General features: G+C 44.5%; 2 protein-coding genes across 6 annotated transcripts in view; one reads left to right on the top strand and one right to left on the bottom strand.

Annotated features, from left to right (window-relative positions):
* The window catches only part of ZBTB7A (zinc finger and BTB domain containing 7A), a 139,816-nt gene extending 121,948 nt beyond the window's left edge, over positions 1–17,868 (top strand). For both annotated transcript variants that reach the window (XM_078669261.1, XM_078669262.1), the window contains one exon: positions 8,372–17,868. In XM_078669261.1, the coding sequence (XP_078525387.1) occupies positions 8,372–8,825 (454 nt within the window). In that variant the 3' untranslated portion in view covers positions 8,826–17,868. The remainder of the gene's footprint in view (positions 1–8,371) is intronic.
* CREB3L3 (cAMP responsive element binding protein 3 like 3) overlaps positions 1–20,930 on the bottom strand; it is a 448,824-nt gene that overhangs the window by 405,739 nt on the left and 22,155 nt on the right. The gene's annotated exons all lie outside the window — the stretch shown is intronic.

The following is a 20,930-nucleotide window of genomic DNA, read 5'->3' as shown; positions in this document are numbered from 1 at the left end:
ATATAAAAACACTTGTTTCATGAATAAATACAATCATTGCAAAATCAGTGATAGGACATATTAAAGACACATGCAAATCTAAAAGTGTTGTAAATATTTCAGTGAGTTGCAGGCTCAACAGTACAGGATCCCTTAGTGGGCACTTTTAATTTAATTCTGTAGGCCGCCACTAAGAAACTGGCCACACAATAAATGACACGAGAGCTACATAAAGACTGTAAATAGACATAGGCAGGCCTGACTTGGATAAAATCTGTCTCTCTTAATAGAGGTGCGAAATATTTCTTCGCTGCACCTTCTTTAACCTTAAAAGCGATGCTTTCTCATGTCTCAAAAAATGGCTCAATGTTTGCAAATGTACAAGGAACATAACTTGTGCCAAATATTATTGCCATTATTTGTGTTCCGTGCTTTCAGGTTTTTTTTTTCCTTTGGCGGGGGACAATTTTTTTGAGCGTTTCACTCTTTTGTTTTGATTTTATCTTTTACAAGCTGCTTGTTTTAATTTCTTTTCATTTCCAGTTTTGATGTTGCATAGTTTACAACAATGATGATATATTAACATCTTCCTCAAGATAAAGCGTGCTTGTTTTCCATCATAGCTCAAACTCTTCCTCTACGCATTATCTTGAAATTCGCAGGCCTCTTACGTAACCTATCTGCTGCACTTAGATGTCACAACTTATGTTTTAGAAAGCAATATTAGGCTGATATAGAATTTGTCAGACGGGTATTCTGTTACCTTATAATGCACTTTTAATAAAGCGACTGGATAGCCTTACTTGTCTGACAAAACTCTAAAGCAGGTCCTTAGACGTATGTTGGTGTCAACGAGTATTGTTCTACTTGAGTTTGCTAAATATCATTATTCTAAACATTAAAATGTTTCAGTTTGAACTAATTTTACCAAAATACTTAAATACCGTAAAGTGTGTGAGCCATCAATTTAAAACCAGGAATATCTTTCCCACAAAATACACTGTCTTTCTTCTGCTGCTGTTGGAATTGCCAATGCTTAGAAAAATGTGCTGGCATTGGCAAAGTAACAAGCAACAATCGGCCATCTTGGAATGTTTTTACAGTTTCAACATGGCCCTCAAATTGCATGTTGATGCAACGTGGTGGCCATCTTGAAGCATAGAAAAGTAATGGTTCAAGATGTCAGCCATAGCGGTCTGTTTTACCACACATTGTGATGCACTTTTGTGCAAGGTTTTGGCAAAGCCAGTAGCTGCAGCCGAACATCTTGGAAGGTTATTTTCTATGCTTTCAATATAGCAGCATATAAAATAATCTTCTATACTGTACATGAAAGGTGACAGCTGTCTTGGAAGTATACACAATAATACTCAAAGGCGACCATGACTGCTATTGCAATGCTAGTCCATCATTGGTAAAACCAATGCCAGCAAACAACAAGCACTGCAAATGTTAAACAATAGGCTTTTTCATTGCTTCTTACATGTTACATTTAAAATCTCTCTCTGACCAAGCTTGTCATAAGCCTCCTCATGAGTCACTTTATTTTGAAATATGTTACCCCGGAGTAGTTGGAAGGCATAAGCATAAGGGTAATATTTCATTTTTTTTAAAACCTTAATATTTGTATTCGAAACCAAGTTATTAGAAACTAGATATGTAAATTAAACTTGTATTTTCTTCTCCAATACAGGAACGTTTATTGAACTATCAGAGGCTGTTCTCAATTAGCTGTACTCTTGTTCAATATTTTTAATTTTGTTACATTATTTTGGGTTTGTTTTTATGTATTTTAGTCGGATTAGATGCTTTCACATTATTTTAAGGCGTTATGTGTGATTGTATCTATTGGAAATGAGAACCAGAGGCCTTATTTTCCTTATCTCAGGTAAATTAGGCAATCAGAGGCCATTGTCTTTGGGAGCTATGATAGCTGAGGCCGTTGTTGTCTGATTTGCGGCTGAGCAAGGTCATCTGAGGTTATTGTTGCCCGTATTGCAACCAAGTTTGGGTATCTGAGGTCATTGCAGTCCATGTTGCATCTTAATTAGGAAATCAGGACCATTGTTGTCCATGTTGCAGCCATATGACCTAATCTGAGCCATTGTTCTCAATGTTGCAGCCGAGTTACAGAAGAACAAGTTACTTACCTTCGGTAACGCTTTTTCTGGTAGATACAGTATCTGCCTGTGGATTCCTCACCTTGTGAATATCCCCCTTGCGCCAGCAACGTTCGGAAAATTCTTTGTAGCACGCTGGCGTGGACGACGTCATAGGAGCACGGCATCGCGCACGACTCCGTCTGACGTCACCGACTCCTTATTAGACCCACGTCAGCGTGATGACGTCCGTTCCGCCCTTTTTTCCGTGCCTTCGAGGCACCCGGACGGACCAACGACAGTAAATATACATATATACAGTGTACACAGTACATACAAATCAAAACTGCACACAAAGTGCGTAGCAAAAGTATCAAAAACCAGAAAATATAAATACATAAACCAGGTATAGCAGGGCGGACAACGGGGAGGCGGGTGGGCATGTGAGGAATCCACAGGCAGATACTGTATCTACCAGAAAAAGCGTTACCGAAGGTAAGTAACTTGTTCTTCTGATAGATACATCTGCCTTGTGGATTCCTCACCTTGTGAATATCGTCCCAAAGCAGTCCCCACTCCCGGAGGAGGGTGTCCACTCTTCTATACCAGGAAATCTTGGAGGACAGAGCGCGCGAAGTGGCCGTCCCTCCTCACCTCGGTATCCAAGCAGTAGTGCTTCGCGAAAGTGTGGAGGGAGGCCCAAGTCGCGGCTCTGCAAATGTCCTCAACAGGAACACCTCTAGACAAAGCAGATGTTGCAGACTTTGCTCTAGTTGAATGTGCTCTAATACCCTCAGGAGGGTCCTTACCCGCCAGGGAGTAGCAAATCTTGATGCACAGGATTATCCACCTGGAAAGTGTGCGCTTGTGCACCGCTCTGCCCTTCTTGCAGCCAGCAAAACCCACGAAGAGCTGATCGTCAATACAATAGTCTTTAGTCCTATCAAGATAGAAACTAACTGCTCTCTTAGGGTCCAAGGGATGAAGCCTCTCCTCCTCCTTGGAAGGGTGTGGGGGAGGATAGAAGGTAGGAAGGGTAATGGATTGTCCTAGATGGAAGGGAGTTACCACCTTAGGAAGAAAAGCAGCCCTGGTCCTGAGAACCATTCTTTCAGCATGAATGGTCAAGCACGGGGGCTTGGAACTAAGAGCCTGAAGCTCACTTACCCTCCTTGCCGAGGTAATTGCAACCAAAAAGACCGTTTTAAAAGATAGAAGCCTCATTGGACACTTGTGCAAGGGTTCGAAGGGAGAACCCATCAAATAGGTTAACACAAGATTCAAATCCCAATGAGGAACAACAAACGGAGAAGGAGGGAACTTATTAGTGAGACCCTTCAAAAATCTTAAAACCACTGGAGACTTAAAAAGAGAGGGCTGATCCGGCAAACAGAGAAATGCAGATAAGGCTGAAAGATACCCCTTGACCTTGGCAACAGCAAATCCCTGCTGCGCCAGAGAAAGAGCAAACTGCAAAATGTCAGACAAATGAGCCTTCAAAGGGTCAACATCCCTCTCCCTACACCAAGAGACAAATTTAGACCACCTATACGAATAGATGGACTTAGTGGAGTCACGCCAGGCAGAAAGAATGACATCCACCACATCGTGAGGGAGAGAAAAGGAATTCAAGTTGCCCCGTTCAATCTCCAGGCATGAAGGTGTAATGTCTGGAGGTGGGGGTGTAGAAATTGCCCCTCCATCTGAGAGAGGAGGTCTGCCCTGAAAGGGAGACGGAGCGGCGGGTGAGAGGAGAGGTGGAGAAGGTCCGTGTACCACACCCTTCTTGGCCAATCCGGTGCGACCAATATGACTTGAGCCCGGTCCTGGCGAATCTTCCTCAGAACCCGAGGAATCAAGGGTATGGGAGGAAACGCGTAAAGGAGTTGATTTCCCCAACTCAAGTGAAACACGTCCCCCAAAGCTCCTTGCATCGGATACTGGAGACTGCAGAATGACAGGCAGTGAGCATTCTCGCGAGTGACGAACAGGTCCACACGAGGAGTCCCCCACATCTGAAAGATGTCGTGAACAACCTCCGGGTGAAGCCTCCACTCGTGGTCGGCAGAGAACTGCCGACTGAGAACGTCTGCACGAACGTTCAGAACTCCGGACAGATGATTTGCCATCAGACAAATCTGATGATCCTGAACCCAGGACCAGAGACGCAGAGCCTCTCTGCAGAGACACTGTGACCCTACTCCTCCCTGCTTGTTGATGTACCACATCGCGGTCGTGTTGTCCGTCAGGACCTGAACCGACTGACCGCGAAGGGAAGGGAGGAAGGCCTTGAGCGCCAGACGTATCGGCCGCAACTCTAGAAGGTTGATATGAAGCAACCTTTCCTCCGGAGACCAAAGACCTTTGATCTCCAGATCCCCCAGATGAGCACCCCACCCGAGAGTGGATGCATCTGTTATCACTGTGGCAACCGATGGAGGAAGATGGAAAGGCTTTCCCTGAGACAGATTGCCTTCCACACTCCACCATGACAGATCTGCTGCAGTTTCTCTGGAGATACTCACTGACTCCCCGAGATCTCCGTTGTGTTGAAACCACTGCCCCTGCGGAGGCACCACTGGAGTGCCCTCATGTGCCAGCGTGCATGGTTGACCAACAGAATGCAAGAAGCCATCAGACCGAGTAGACGAAGGACCTTCAGGACTGGAACAACTGCTCCATTGTAGAATAAAGGAATCATTTCCTGTATGTCGCAAATCCTTTGAGGTTGAGGGAATGCACGACATACAGTAGTGTCCAGTACCGCACCTATGAACAGGTTGCGCTGGGAGGGCACCAGGTGAGACTTGGGCACGTTTATCGAAAAACCCAATCTGTACAACAGCTGCGATGTCACTTGCAGATGATGGAGCACCTTCTCGGGCGACTCTGCCTTGATCAGCCAGTCGTCCAGATAGGGGAACACAGGAATCCTCGACCTTCTGAGATGCGCAGCCACCACTGCCATCACCTTGGTGAAAACTCGAGGCGCAGTAGAAAGTCCAAACGTAAGGACCGCAAACTGGTAGTGCTGCGATCCCACCGTAAAACTGAGATACTTTCTGTGCGACTTCAGGATTGGGATGTGAAAGTACGCATCCTGCAAGTCGATCGACACCATCCAGTCTTCTTCCAACAGCGCTTGAAGAACCTGTGCAAGTGTGAGCATTTTGAATTTCTCCTGCTTGAGATAGAGGTTCAAAATCCTGAGGTCCAGGATTGGAAATAACCTGCCATCCTTCTTGGGGATCAGAAAATACCGGGAGTAGCACCCCTGACCCCTTTCCTGCTCTGGAACCACCTCTACCGCACCTTTTCGGAACAGTGCAATGACTTCTTCCTGCAAGAGAAGCAGGTGGTCCTCCGAACAATAACCTTGGCAAGGAGGGTAATTGGGAGGGAACTCCTGGAAAGGAAGTGCATACCCATTTTCTACGAGATTGAGAACCCAAAGATCTGATGTAACCGATTCCCAATCCCGTAGAAAATGAGTAAGCCGACCCCCTACCGGACCCGCATGATCCAGAATGGCGGATCTAGGGCTGCTTTGCTGTTGTAGGTGGGGGGTGGGTATTAGAGGAGGAAGTAGAGGAGGAGGAAGCTTGGTGTCCACGAGCACGGCCCCTTTGTTTACCTCTGTATGATTTATACAAAGGGTTCTGCTGCTGCTGCTGTTGCTGCTGCTGGCCTTGCTTATAGGAACGAAAAGTGGATCTACCAAATCCCCTAAACTTCCTAGTGGCAGAACCTCTAGCCTGAAGGCCCAAAGACCTTGCCGTAGCCCGGCTATCTTTGAATCTCTCCAAAGCCACATCCGTGTTCTTCTCAAAGAGGCCTGTCCCGTCAAATGGTAAGTCCATTAAAGTGGATTGTACATCTGCTGAAAAATCAGAAGATTTCAGCCATGCGGCCCTTCTGGTGGCAACAGTAGAGCCCATAATCCTGGCAACAGAGTCCGCCATGTCCATGCCACTCTGAATTACGAAGCGGGCTGCAGCCTGAGTATCGGAGACTACTTCATTGAAGTTCTTTCTATCATCCTCTGGAAGCTTAGATGACAATTGTTTCACAGAGTCCATCAGTGCATGAACATATCTCCCTAGCAGGCAAGTAGCATTAGTTGATTTTAGAGCCATGCTACCTGAGGAGAAAATCTTTTTCGCAGACTGGTCCAATTTCTTAGAGTCCTTGTCTGCTGGCACTTGAGGAAATGAACCTGCAGATCTGTTGGAACAAGCGGCCTGTACCACCAGACTCTCCGGAGAAGGATGTGAAGAGAGAAACTCTGGGTCACCAGGCGCCACCCTGTAACGTCTTGCCACAGACCTGTAAACTGCAGGAGCAGTCAATGGTCTCTTCCAGACCTCCATTATTGGTTCAGTCAAAGCCTCAGTAAATGGAAGTGTAGGCTCTATTATAGATGAAGGCGAGTGTAAAACCTCTGTGAGGATGTTAGGTTTGTACTCAACAGTAGGCAAGGTCAGATTGAGCAGATCCGCAGCCTTCCTAATCACAACATGGTAAGGTGCCACGTCTTTAGATGGTGCATCAGAAACTGATGGTAAACCCCACTCAGGAGAAAGTTCTAGGCCACTAGCACTATGCAGGTCCTCAAAACAGTCCCCTTGATCCAGAAGTTCACCTTCCTCTACATCAGAATCTTCATACCTCTTTTCCTCCAAGAGGTGCTGAGCTCTGCGCCTCGACCACTCCATACGAACCGAAGTCGACGGATCCGGTAAAGACTCCGACGGAGCCGGATCCGGCGCCGAACGAGGAGCCGGGGGGCAGCTGGAGAACGAGACTCACGAACCTGCGTGGCACCTCGATCCAACTCACGAGGTTGATCCGGAGCCGGCGAAGCCGTATGCGGAGTCGATGACCTCGGTGGCGCCGTACCGAGCCAAGGTGTATAAGGCGCCGACATGAACAGCATAAAAGGAGCCAGGGCGTAAGCCTGAGGAATGCCCAAATTGTAAGACAATGGACCCATGGGACCAGCCGGTGCACCAGTGGGGTACATTGCTCTCGCATAAACTCCAAACATAGCATTAAGGAAATGCGAGGGGTCCTGCCCAGGACCAGGAAAGGGAGGGTACAAACCCATTGGCTGCTCCGAAGGAGGTTGCTCCGGCATCGGTTCATCCTGGCCCTCTTGATTTACAGGGTCTTCCACCGGAGTCGGAGCCCGAGGAACTTCCTCTTCTCCTTCATGCTCCGAAGAATGGTGCGACTCCGGATCCGGTTCTTGCTCCGGAACCGGAGAACCTCCAAGAGACTGTAAAGGAGAAGGAGATACGAAGTCTTTATGATGTTTTCGAGACTTCCTCTTCGAATCTGAAGACTCTTTACCAGAGTGATGTCTTGAGCTATGCTTTCTCCTCTTGTGCTTCTTCTTCGAGGAGCCCGAAGCATGACCCGAAGCATGACCCGAAGCCGACTTGGATCCGGACCTCGACCTCTCTCTGGATCTCGACCTCGCTCTGGACCTCGATCTCGAAGCCGATCTCGACCTAGACTTCGATCGCGACTTCTGTCTCGACATCGAGTGCCTGGACGTCGACCTCGAAGACCTTCCAGTCTCTCTTCCTTTTACCTTTGCAAGTAGAAGCTTAGCCTCCCGCTCTCGTAAGGCCTTAGGGTTCATCTTGAAGCAGGATCGACAGTTTTTAACATCATGGTCCGATCCAAGACACCACAAACAATCGTTATGCGGATCGGTAATCGACATCATTCGGGCACATGATCCGCACTGCTTGAACCCCGTCTTCCTCGACTACATCCTCGACGAAGAAGAAACACTTAACAGAGAAACAGTAACACAAAATAGTAACAAGTTACTATCTGAATCGCAGAAGATCCCAGAAACCGTTAGCGTCGACGACGCGGAAAAAAGGGAACTGACGTCATCACGCCAACGTAGGTCTAATAAGGAGTCGGTGACGTCAGACGGAGTCGCGCGCGATGCCGTGCTCCTATGACGTCGTCCACGCCGGCGTGCTACAAAGAATTTTCCGAACGTTGCTGGCGCAAGGGGGATATTCACAAGGTGAGGAATCCACAAGGCAGATGTATCTATCAGAATCTAAGATAGTGTCTGTCTGTTTCAGGTGAGTTAGGGAATCGTGCTATTGTTGTTCATGTTGCACCAGAGTTACTGAATTTGAGGCTACTATTGTCCATGTTGTAGCCAAGTTGGGGAACCTAAGGAAAGTGTCTGTCACTTTGTGTCATATTGGTTAGTTGTGTCCAAAGAATGATGCTCAGATGCTGTTTCTTTTCTTTCTTAACAGGCAAGACAAGCTGAAGGTGCATATGCGGAAGCACACTGGGGAGAAGCCCTACCTCTGTCAGCAGTGTGGCGCTGCCTTCGCTCACAACTACGACCTGAAGAATCACATGCGGGTGCACACGGGGCTGCGGCCCTATCAGTGCGAGAGCTGCCTGAAGACTTTTGTCCGGTCTGACCACTTGCACAGGCACCTTAAGAAGGACGGCTGCAACGGGATTCCATCCCGGCGGGGTCGCAAGCCCCGGGTGAGAGACGTCAGCGGCCTAGCGCTCTGCGCGCTACCAGTAAACCCCGGAGGCCTGGGCGCCCCAGTTCCAGTGGCGCAACCAGTGGCGCAGGACAGCCGTGAAATTGGACAAGAAATGCACTTTGAGAATAGCTCCAGAAATGAAACTCCAGCCGGAGAGAATGTAGAAGGGAGCTTATCTGGGGAAATTGCCCCAAGACTCTCATAAAAACCAAAAAAGCAAGATATATATATAAATTTAAATAGATATATATATATATATATGTATGTACAATGAGGTGTCACAAAATCTAATTAGCACTTTCCTCTTTATAACGGTAGTATCTTGACTGTCTCTCTCCCAACTTCAAAGAATCTTGACTGTTCAAATCGTTTTAACAGACAGAGAGAGGGTGCTTGTTCTGAAGCCAATGATATTTTTATGAGAAAGGTGTTCTCGTAACACACAAACTTGGAAGACATCTTGCTTGCCCATATCAGTGGAAGGCTATTTGCAAACTAGATTTTATTTTTAGGGTGGGCCAAACAAAACCCCCTTACTTTACTTGAAATGGCAAAACTCTTGGGGGGTGGGGATAATTAGCAAAGGAGTCGGTTTCTAGGGTCATGAAAATATGGGGGTGGAAGGTTGGATGGAAAGAGGGCCAAAGTTAAGGTGATGGCTTTCATAACTTGGTGATGGGTTGGCTCTGAGAAATAGACCCCAGATTCTCAGAGGCCTTCCGCGTTTCTAAAGGAGTTTCTAGTGAGGATTCTCCTACCACGGTTGCAGCACTCGGTGGGGGTTCCTGCAATACCAATATAGTCATCTAAAGATTTTCTGTAGGGTGAAACATAGAAGCTCAGGCAACTTTCATGAATCAGCTTACACCCTCCCACGTTTTATAATTTAATGCATGGAATTTCAGTTGTTTTTCCCTACAGAAAATTTGTTGGACACAGAAACCGTGTGAAATAATCCTCCTGTGCAACTCTCTACTGAAGTTTCTATGCACGTCGAGGGGAAGGTTCCTTGGCACCTGCCCTGGTTTGAAGAGTATATTTAAAAGATGGGGCTCAGTTGTGTGTTTGTGTATTATGAGATATGTCAAGAATTCATTCCTCTAGCTTTCGGTGCTCATCCTCCTTTCTTTTCTCGGCTAGGTCCAGCAACGCTAGCGGTCAGCACTTCTCTCTCAAATAATTGAGAATGTTTACGACGGAGCACTGAATGTCGTTTTCCATAGCTGATAGAGCGCAGAACTGAATATCATAAGAGATCTCAGCTCAGTAGTCTTGGTTTACGTCAACACAACCAAATTACAATTGTTTGTAAATGGAAAGCCCAGGTTTGGAAGCCTTGTGTTGCCTACACCATGGTTGTACCATAGCGGCACATATTTACAGACTCCCTATTCCCAGAGTCTATTGCTAGCGAATTTAAGAAATCGGAGTACATTTCATTCTTAGGGTTGGTTTACAAGAGGATAGTAGGGAGGACTTGAGTGTGAGGAAAGACTGTGTGGATCAGAAGAGGAGTGTGTTGTGTGGTAGGGGAAGGATTCGTGTGGCATGTTTCCAAAGCAATATAAAGCTATTGAGTCTTAGTAGTAGGGATTGTATCGATCCGATGGCTTTCCCTTTATCTTAACCCTCAGTGAGAGGGTGTTTACAAGTGGACTTTAACAGATATATTTAAATATATATAATTATATATAAAACAAACCATTAAATGGCGAGAAAAGTTATAGAAAGAGCAGCAAAGCAAGAAGGGGTTTATTTTTCTACTCTGCGATATGGGGTGGGCAGGTGATATGGGAAACAGAGAAAATAGTGGTTGGAAGGGGTGGGGGGAGGTTTGTGGGGAGAAAAAAGGGGAGGAGGCTTGTGCTAATTAGTTTATGTGACTTTTATCTGACCCCTCACAGTGGATTGCACTTCTAAAGGAGGCTTGAAATTTTAGGCAGGAATTATGGGTTCTATTGTGTTTTTATTGTTTTTCCTTTTTATTGTATTTTTAAAAAAATGTCTTACAGCCAGTGCTGGCAAAGAGGGTACCCCCAGACGCATTCAAAATCCCACCTCCTTCCGACACTCCAGTAGCTCTCAGTAAAGCTTCAGCCTATTGGGTTACACTAGGGCAGACCGACTCTTCTTTCTGCCTAGGTTGGGAAAAGCCAGTCTGCACTGTAACCTATGGTCTTAATTTTAATGTGGGGGGAGGCAGGCAGGTTAGTACCTACACAACCCTAAACATGGCTGCCGTTGACAGATACAGGTGATACCGGTGGTGGTTCAAAAAAGATCACTCAAGTTTTCAAGTCCTGCCTGTTGGCTTTGCAATTTCCAGTTGGCCGAACCAACATGCCCACCTGTTTTGATTCACGCGCAGAATGGTTGTTTTTTTGTGGGGCCTGGTGCTTATTATAATATAGGCTGAGGCAGAGTTTAAAGAAGTGGAAGGGTGCGTTTGCACTTGTGCTGGTGATATCGTTGCAGAATCAGGGAATTAGATTGTGGTCAAAAGACCCTTTTGCTCTAAGCTGGTGACAATGTAAGTAATGAGTGCTGGGAACTGAATTAGTCAAGGTTTACTAATCATCTGACACAAAACTTGTGACCCAGGGTGCAAGGCTGATGCCGCCGAGTACTTTCACATGTTGTTGCCTCTTCGTCTGCCGGACATAGTGGAAGTGGTCAAGTCTAAGCCTTCCTTCAGCTCAATGTGTTCCCGTCAGGCCAGAACCTATCCTGTTCCTTACATACATCTATTTATTTGTTGAAAGGCGCTGAGGCCTCAAACAAAACGAGGATATCCATTTGTTACCTTGGGGAAGCACAGTGCTTTGGGAACCGTAAATGCAGACTCAAAGCTACTTCAAGATGGAGGATGCATGTGAAGCTTTAAGAATCAAACATATGATTACACGCTGAATCCCACTCGGATTTTGGCTCGGCATAGCTCTGCATAAGTTTCGCCCAAATAGATTTTTCAAGGCAGACAATCTGATTGAGCGAGGTTATATTTGAATTTTTTGGTGTCTTCAAATGTTGTCCACTACATCAGGTGATCCCCAAGAGAGATTTTTCTCCTTACACACAGAAGTTGCCTTTTAGGTCTTAGCTGAATTTTCAGCCACATATTTGAAGAATTTCCTAGTGAAACCCCATGGAAATTGTGCAAAGGACTAGGTGCTATTTCTTAAAAACACCAGATGTACATATGTTACTCTGCTGTCTTTGTCCCTCTAGAGTTTTTCCAATTTCTGAAAGCTTCAGTCCTTGCCTGTATTGTGGATGACATCAGACGTAGTAGACCCTGATTGATCCACATAGGCAGTACAGACATTTAATGGGCCAGTTAGATGGCTTCGCTTGTGAGCCCCATTGCGGCGTCCTCATTGACAAGACTCCATGTCCTGTAAAGATGAGCACAATTGTGGGTGTAGGAACAAAAGATATGTGAGGTTTCTCTATACATGACCCTAGCAATTGCCTGTGTTCTCATGGTTTTTATTGTCCTGCATGAGAAAGGGTGACAACTAACAGGCAGGACCTTGAACTTAGTCAAAGGCAACACAGTCAACCCCATGGAGGTATAGGATGGAAACACAAAAGCAGAACCATACATTTACAGTGAGACAGACCCACATTTACAGGCAGGCAAACACCAAATGAATATCTACAGACTGCCTAAATCGCACATTGAGGCAGACCATCATACTGCCAAATGTATTAAGGACACCTCCCCACACAAGCACACCACACCCACAGGCCATCACATACAAACAATAACACAGAAGAGCAGTCTTAAGTAAAGATGCATGCATTACGGATTCACCAGTTCAGAGATAAGACAATAACCACATGAAGACCAAACAACTTGCGTTTGTGCATGTTCCTGAACCTGCCCCCCACACATGTGGATTTACACACCTATACTCACAAGCACACACACACACAGATGTTAATTCTTACATGGACAGACAAGCATACCATCAATCAGCTTCCAAACCAAAAGGTTTGTGAACTCTCTTTTTTTGAGTTTGACACATTTATACGCACAAACTACCAGTAACTCTTTCAAACTCAATCACTCACAGACCTTATTCTTGCACCCAAACACCTGCCATAGCAACAGATAGATGTACATCCAAGGCCCAAGCAGGCTGTCAGACTGCATGGCTCAATTCTCTACACCTTAGCCCCTCAGCCATGGTAAATAAGAATCTTGTGTTACTCGTTTAATTTTTGGCAATTATGCCAGTCACTGAAATGTGTAATGTGATATCCTGTACCCCAGGCCTTGCCCAGTAGATCTCAATAGTTCTGTCACCTGTGGCATATGTTTTGGAGGAAGGCACCTGTGTTGGCTGCATTAAGCTTAATCTATTGCGCTTTAAACTAATGCCGGCCCTCCTTACACCCAGCGTATCCCGGGACCCCTCATGCCAAGCACTGGCTGAAAACCGCATATGCAAATCGAGTGTGGACTTGTACATAGACAGTCACTTGAGGTTCCTAATGTAACCGGAAGCTGTGATATCCTCTTGTGCTTTCAGTGTCCTACCTCTCCTACACCGTGTTCATCTTACCTTGTACACCTTTCCCTTGATTGCTCTCCACCTACCTTAGTTCAGGGGCAACGTGAGCTCTTTCCTGTTTCCTCAACCTCCAATTCAAAGCAGAATTTGTAGTGGGTCTCTTCATTCTGTTGACATACTCTAAAGATTGGCCTTTGAGAGTTTGTGGGATGCTAAGAAATCTCCTCAGGCAAAGGTGATTTGCCACAAATGAGAATTAATTTTCTATTTCAAGACCAACATAGGGATTGCTCTCTGAAGAAAATAGTAAAACCTTCTTTCCTCCCTATAAATTCTCTCCACAACGAGTTGCGCGTTATCCCAAAAAATGGAACACATCAGGAGAGTTTGGTCATGTGGCGTACACTTTGGGGATACCATAGCTTCCTTTTGATAAACTGCTTTTACCTTTATTTGGGATCTGGGGAACAGATGTGTGTATGTGTGTGTGTGGGTGGGAGCTTTCGATCTGTGAGCATTAACTGGAGTCAGTGTAGGCAACACTTTAGCACAAATCCTGGGCATTTGCACTAAAGGTGAACACTCCCCTCCAATATTCATGTCCAGGGGTGGTTCCACACATCTCCAAGCCCAGTCTGCCTTAGCCTGTCTGACAGGTCTAACCTATCGCCACCACCCAGTCAGTAGTAACGCAGCATACACTGGATGACCGCGTTGAGCCTCGATAGCATCCTTGTTCCTCATAATTTTTATTTTTTAATGTTCATTTAAAAAAAAAAAAAAATCAGGTTGTGGTAAAGTGTTGCCAGAGACTCTGCATAGCTATCACCTTTCTTGACACGTCTCTATCAACCACAGCTCACTGGATGTGTTTGCCTGGTACAGAAAGGATCAAAACAGCTGTCGCCTGTCTTTCGAAGAGTGCTTTCAGTGTGTGTTGGCTGTTTATGTACCTGGTGCCACCTGTACAGGTTTCACTCCACGCTGTGGTCTCTGGGTTTCTAAAAGTACTCATCCATTTAATGGAATTTCCTTGCCTTCAGGTCTTGCCTGGATTGTCTTGTTGGATTTTTAAGCGAGCCTTGAAACGGAAAGAACGGTCAAAGTGGAAAACAAAGTGGTTCCCACAGTTCGTTCAAGTGGGCTTTTTGTTGGTCTGGGTAGGAGTTCTTCGTCGGAAGCGATATCCCGCTGACACCAGAAATGTAGATGCCCAGCATCCAGGTGAAAGGGGCACAATTTGAGGCTTTTGGAGTTTGAGTCCTCTTGGTGGACCCTTGCATACTCTGAGGCCTGCTCTTGCGTATAGTAACTCAGCCATCTGAAGGTCTTTGGGAATGGGTGACCATCGCCCACACCATAGTTCGAACGCTCTTTCTTTCTTGGACTATAACCTAGGGTTCATAGGAGCATTCAGTCTCTTGTCCCATTGTGTATTCCTCTTGCTTGAAGGAAAAAAAGTACAGAAAAACCTGAATGTATCTTCCAGGCCGAGCAGAAAGTCAGAATGGAGAGCCGGAACATATTGTCTTTAGAAGCACGTTTTGTAAACTTCACCCCTCGGCTTCGCCTGTTCGCAGGTACATTGCACGCGTGCGCCTACTGAGATCTACAGCGAATGCCAAAGTCCATCCACCTTCCATCCCTGGAGAGCTCTCCAGAGAACCTCCCATAAGGCATCTGCAGAGTTAGGAGTAGCGAAACATCCCTAGTGTGATCTGGTTTGTTCTTGGTTGAGACATGTTCTGAGGATGGAATGCCTTCAGAGGAACCATTCCCAGTTGACACCCACTTGAGAACCACCCGGAGTGTGGGCTGAGGAGCTTAGACTTCTTGGACTGCTGGTCAGCGAGATATTCTTCTTTTCTAATCGACATGGAACGAATGCTTTAAAAGGCGAGAAGGGGTCCGTTTACGTTATGATACAAGGCGATGAATATTGTATGATAGTAAGGTGGAAGGGGACGAGGACTAACCATCATTCATGCAAAATGAAAGGGGCGCTATCTGTTGACCACAGGTGGGAGTGGATCTTTGAGTTTGTTGCTAGTATGGCTGTTTGGCTGCACACACCAAACCGTCAGCAGAACTCAAAGACAGCACTTCTAACAGCTGCATATTTTGCCAGCGCATGGGGAAGAGGTTTCTTGTTCCCGAAAGAGATTCTGATCGCAAGTGCCTGAATGGCGATTCCATTGGTGGGCGTGTGGGTGGATGCCCTCTGTTTCACTGTTGCGTGCAGGGCAAACTGCCCTCACCACTGTCTAGCTGCTTTTGATGCAGTCTCTTAGCCACTGGGAGATAGGGTCCTTCTTAGCCCTAACTGGGTCCTTTGGGCTCAGTGAAAATTGTATTTCTCTTGCACAGGGGGGAGGGGGTTTGTTTGAGGGATATAGGGTTAGAAAAGGGTGGGTTGGACCAGTACTGGAGGGTGGCTGAATCTGTTGCATAATCAGATGTCTCTTTAGTTGTGTGTTTCACAAGATGCTTCAGCTTTAAGAGGTTCTATTTTGAAATTAGGTTTTATAGTGATGTGGGGGAGGGGATATCCTTCGTCTGCCGAGGACATGAGACGTACAGGAGAACATCAGTCCAAAAAAAAAATGAAAACAGACCAAGAAAAAAACAAGGCAGCTCTTCACTACCCAGAGCTAGCTTTGTTCTGTGGGCATGGGGTTCCAAATCCCTATCCAAGATGGCAGGACAACCCAAAGAATTCTGGGTAATGTAAAGCAGATAATCTGCGCTTTTCCCACCCCAAGCAAACCCAATGGAAATGCTCTTGTATTTATTTATTTATTTGAATCGTGGGGGTTAATCCCGCGGGGAGAAAATGGGGGTGTATAAATATGTATTTTTTTTTCCGAATCTATTTAAATTTATATTTGCTTTTTAGAAAAGTATGTTCCCTCTTTGTGCAGAAACCTGCAACCATGATCAAAAAATTGTGGGTGTGGCAGCATTTTGTGTGAAACCTTAACCCTTTGCTATGCCTAAGATTCTTACTAGTAAGTTCAGATGCTGCTGAGCTAGCTTCATAGCCAAAGCCCTCTGCAGCTGCCTAGGTCTCTCTAGCCCTGTTGATGCATTTCCTGCAGATGTGAGCGCTTGCCCACCATTATATGTTTGCATTGCCAAACGTGGTTATGATCACAGTCCATTGGGCAAAAGCGATAGAGAAAATTGGCATCATGGTGTATGTAAATGATCACAGAAATGCTAGAATGACTCGGGTTGATGAGATTTGCTAGCGTTAGGAATGGTTTATGATGTAAAATGTTATACCACTGACTTGGAACTATATGAAGCCCTTAAAATGACCATATTTGCACTGCCTGAAAACTGTGATATCAGAACTTGATTCATGTTTGTATCCATGTAGAATACACATCCTGCCAACTTAGTGCATAAAGATGGCTGAATCTGACATTACAGTCCATGCACAGGCCTAGTTCTGTTTCCAGTATCTATGCACGTCACATCCTGGCATCACAATTTGCATACGAGTCACCTTTTGACTTTGGAAGTCCCATGATATCGCGACCTACCTAAAAGCCATATTCTGGCATCACAAATCATATACAGGTCACATTGTAATGTTACATCTTATGTACGTCGCTTCCGAAATCGCTGTCTGCATACCAGTCGGATTGTGACAACACAGCACGTGTATGAGTCACATTTTGACATCGCAATCCACTTGAAAGTGACATTGTAATATCATAATACATGTGCTGGTGACATGGCTAGTTCTAGAACAAGACAGTACAGGCAGCCACCAATGGCACTGCTTGCAGGGCGGGGCCAGATAGCATTCAGGCGACTGTGGTAAAACAATTACACTTCACAGAGGGTGTCAAAACGCCTTGTAATGTCCCAGGCAAGTCAATTTCTGAGATCACAGCCAATATAGAAGCCATATTGTGAGAGCACTATTCACATCCAGCTCACAAACAACACAGTCCATGCCTAGCGCACATTCCGCCAACCCATTGCATTTGCAAATCAGATCACAGGTTTCTGAAGAAGAAGGGCATGGTGCCCAAGCTCCTTGCTTTTTAAATATTGGGCTTAAACAAGCATACTTTCTAATAAACTTATTGTCTAGAATCTGCCTGTGCACCCCTTTGCCACACTGCTGATTTTACATTTTCACTATTTTCATCAGATTCTATAGATGCCTTCAAAACTTTCCATGGGTAACCCCCTAAAACTTGCTTTGCTAAACCTAGAAGTCTACTGACCAAGACCCCCAGCACATAGCCACTTTGTACGTGGTTCCGACACTAGACTGTCTCACAACAACTTATTGACAGTCATGTTCAGATGGGATTGTGTCTACACCCTCCTCTCTCTCGAATCACATGTGCAGGGAATGAGATCGAAGAGGGAGCTGCCCACCCCTGGGGGGCTTGGCAGCGTTTCTTTCTCATGTTGCTGTTTTTGTTTTTCCCTGGCTATTGGGTAATGGTGAATTAGGCTGGGGCACTTGGTTAGAGCAGTAGTGTCTCTGCGTTTTCATTACTGTGTGTGCAAAAGGGGCCGAATGCGAAAAACCTGTTTGAAGCTCAGACCCCAACGGATACATTCCGGTGGCTGGACAGTAAACGCTGTCCTTAAAAAAATGTATGGGAGTACAAAGATTGCACTTTTGGGGCGGGCAGGGCGGGGTGGAGCTTTAAAAAAAAAAAAGAATGAAAAAGAAATAAAAAAAATTACCCTGAAACACAGAAGTCTATTTTCTTTCTTGTCACTCATCCGTCAAAAGATCAAAGGTGAAATGTGTGAAGAAATGTTTTAGCATTTTTTCCCAAAAAAGCATCAGCACAAATTAACATCTCTTTGGTTTGTTTTTCATGGATGGACCTGGCACGATGCTTGTGTTAAAAAGAGTAACCAATTGTTATTTTGCCTTTGAGATTTTTTTTAAATATGCATTACCCATATTTAATCATCTTCTTTAGGTTATGTTGCAAGTCAAGAAAAAACAACAAATATCTTGTTGAAAGAATGTCGATGATTGAATTTTAGATATTGCCTTTCTGTTTTGGTGAATGCTCCCTATAATAAGCTATGATGGCGTGATTTACGAGTCTGTGCCGCTTTTATCAGACTGAATGAATATCAGCTGATCAGTACTTGCAGAAAGAATCATTTAGTGTCATTGGAAGCAGGAAAAAAAAAGTTTCGTTGATGCAATCTCCACATTACTCAATAAGAGGAAAAAGATCTGACATTTAACTGGCATGCTAAGAACGTAGCGGGAGGACCACTGTAATGTGTCACCAGTTTCACAAATGGGAAATTCCAATCTTAAAGGGTCCGTAGAGTGAATGATGTTAAGTGGACCTCATAACCACCGCTGACATCATCAAAACAAGCAACATCTTAGACTTTTTGCTATTGGTCATTGATAAACCTGCAGGGCTTGGCAAAGAAACTGTTTCGCTCTACACTCGCTGGCCCCCTTAAGAGCACTTTATCCATGTTCACGTGTGTTACGAAGAGGCCTTCGCCGAAATCTGGAAAGCAGTCTCTCCATCACTAATTGGTCATTACAGTGGACAAAGGGCCTGTTTTAAGATTCTATATTTATAAAGCACAATGTGAAACCAAGAACAGAATCCATTGGGTGAATTTTCTCGACCATAAAGATCAAGGAAATTTTTACCTCCAGATTTATTATTCTATCCAAGAAATGTTAAGATTTTTCAATATCAACAAAGGAAATCAAGCTCCAAGTATTAAAATGTTACCATGCCGAATATATCTTCTGCTATCTTAAAGCACAACTGAAAGCAGCTGCCTTAAGAATGCAGGAACAAAATGCAGCAAATCAATAAAGCATGAAAAGCCAAAGCACAGTAGATACTGGATCCAAGAAATAGGAATGAGCAAGAAGAGGAACCAGTTAGTTGACCTGTGCCCTAGACCTGTCAATCTATTCACGCAGATGGTGAGGAACAGCATCAGTTGTGGCAAACATACATTTGGTAGGCTGTCCCGGAATTTTGTTTGGGTGGGAGAGGGTTGTTTATGAAAAAATACAATGAATAACCAGATCTTCGTGAGTTCATTTACAATTATATTATTTACCTCCAAGAGACATATCTGACGGGACCCAAGTATGTAGATGGATTTAAATGATTTGATCTCAAGACTAGCTAAAGCGTGGGCCCAAGGTCCCCTTAAGGAGGCAGTTTTATCCTTCATCGATACGAAAATGGAATTAAATACAACACAGTAGTAAAGGGGGAGCAGTAATGTCCGGATATTGCAACTGGAAAATTAGGATATTACTGATAAGTCCACAATGTTATTATGTAATTTATAATATTCCTCCCACATTGGAACTCAAAACAAACATGATACCATAATACTAGAATTAATCCAGAAGATATCAGAGGAATTCCTTTGTGGTCACATGATAATAATAGATGATTTTGACTATAATATGTTATATGACCAAGCGAACAATGAATGGTGTGTCAGGCAAAACTATACCTGGGCTATCCCAGATACAAGTATTGAAAAGAACAAACTTAGACCTCAATGGCAGAAAAAAATAGTATATACCAATAAAGTTTACTGCTCACTCAAGCTTTTGAGAGGCCGTCCAAGACTATTTGTTTACTACACCTTTATTCCAACATTGTCTGGACTTGATGATACGGGGTAGCATAGAAAGCGATCATAGACCTCAAGTCATAAAAATGGCATGCCAACATATTCCTGGCACAAGAAATTATATCCACTGAGAATTTGGAGGGCTCAGTGGTCTAAAAAGAACAAAATGGGATTGGATAGGATAACCATGCAACAATAGTCAATATGGAAAAATACTAGATAAAGTAAGGTGTTTGACTGCTTCAGAAACCACAAGCCTGGAAAAACAGGACCCCTGTTCAAAATGTTAACCAACTTACTGGTTCTAATAAGCAATAGTTCAAAGAATCATGAAAGAAAGGTGAGCTCTTTGAAGGGCTAGAACACAAATGAAATAAGGATCTTCAAAGGAATCAAAAGGGAGGTGAGAAAGTTATTCTGAAAACTGATGTCAGTAGCCAACATACAGTACATTTCCAAAATTTGAAAAAACAGTTCAAACTAAAGTTGTGGAAAGTTAAAAGGTAGCATATTGGCAACACTTAGATTATCTTGCAAGATAGGGTAAAAACAAATTATTCTAAAAATGATGTCAAATTGTAAATGGACTGTAGTGCTGGAACAATGTGTGAACACACAGTGTGGCTTCAGAACAGGGACTACCCATGTAAGTTCACTTAATGTAAGACCTATATATCCACTCTAAATGTAGCTGGGAATATTTATAATTGCTTAATCAATACTGGTAAAATCTCAGACTTGATAAGTTAAATCAGATGGTCCAGGGCTTCTGGCCCCAGTAGGCTACCTCTTAATGCTCTAAAAATAAATCCATCTTTTCGCAATCCTTATTGCGGATACTTTTCACATCCATCATTAATTGTTCAGAGATTCTAGACTTTTTGAACGGTTCAATCATCCATTCATTGCATAAAATGCACTAATGGATGTAGAGGAAAATATCTGTGCCAGTCTGCTACTAGAGGAGCCACAAAACTGGGTGACTAATAATGTTATTCTGTCAGTGGAATAAACCAGCTTCAGGACAGAGTGCGCCACAATGGATAATGTATGTTTAATGGCACAGTCAACCAAACAAAGAGATAATGGGCTCTGGATTACTCTCAGGTTTTTGACAGAGTAAATAGGGAAATTCTCCAATTTTAGTTGACACAGCAAGGTAT

The sequence above is a fragment of the Lissotriton helveticus genome, chromosome 12 (assembly GCF_964261635.1).
Source record: "Lissotriton helveticus chromosome 12, aLisHel1.1, whole genome shotgun sequence".
NCBI lineage: Eukaryota > Metazoa > Chordata > Amphibia > Caudata > Salamandridae > Lissotriton > Lissotriton helveticus.
The sequence above is the reverse complement of the archived record's forward strand: the minus strand, read 5'-3'. Positions and strand labels throughout refer to the sequence as shown.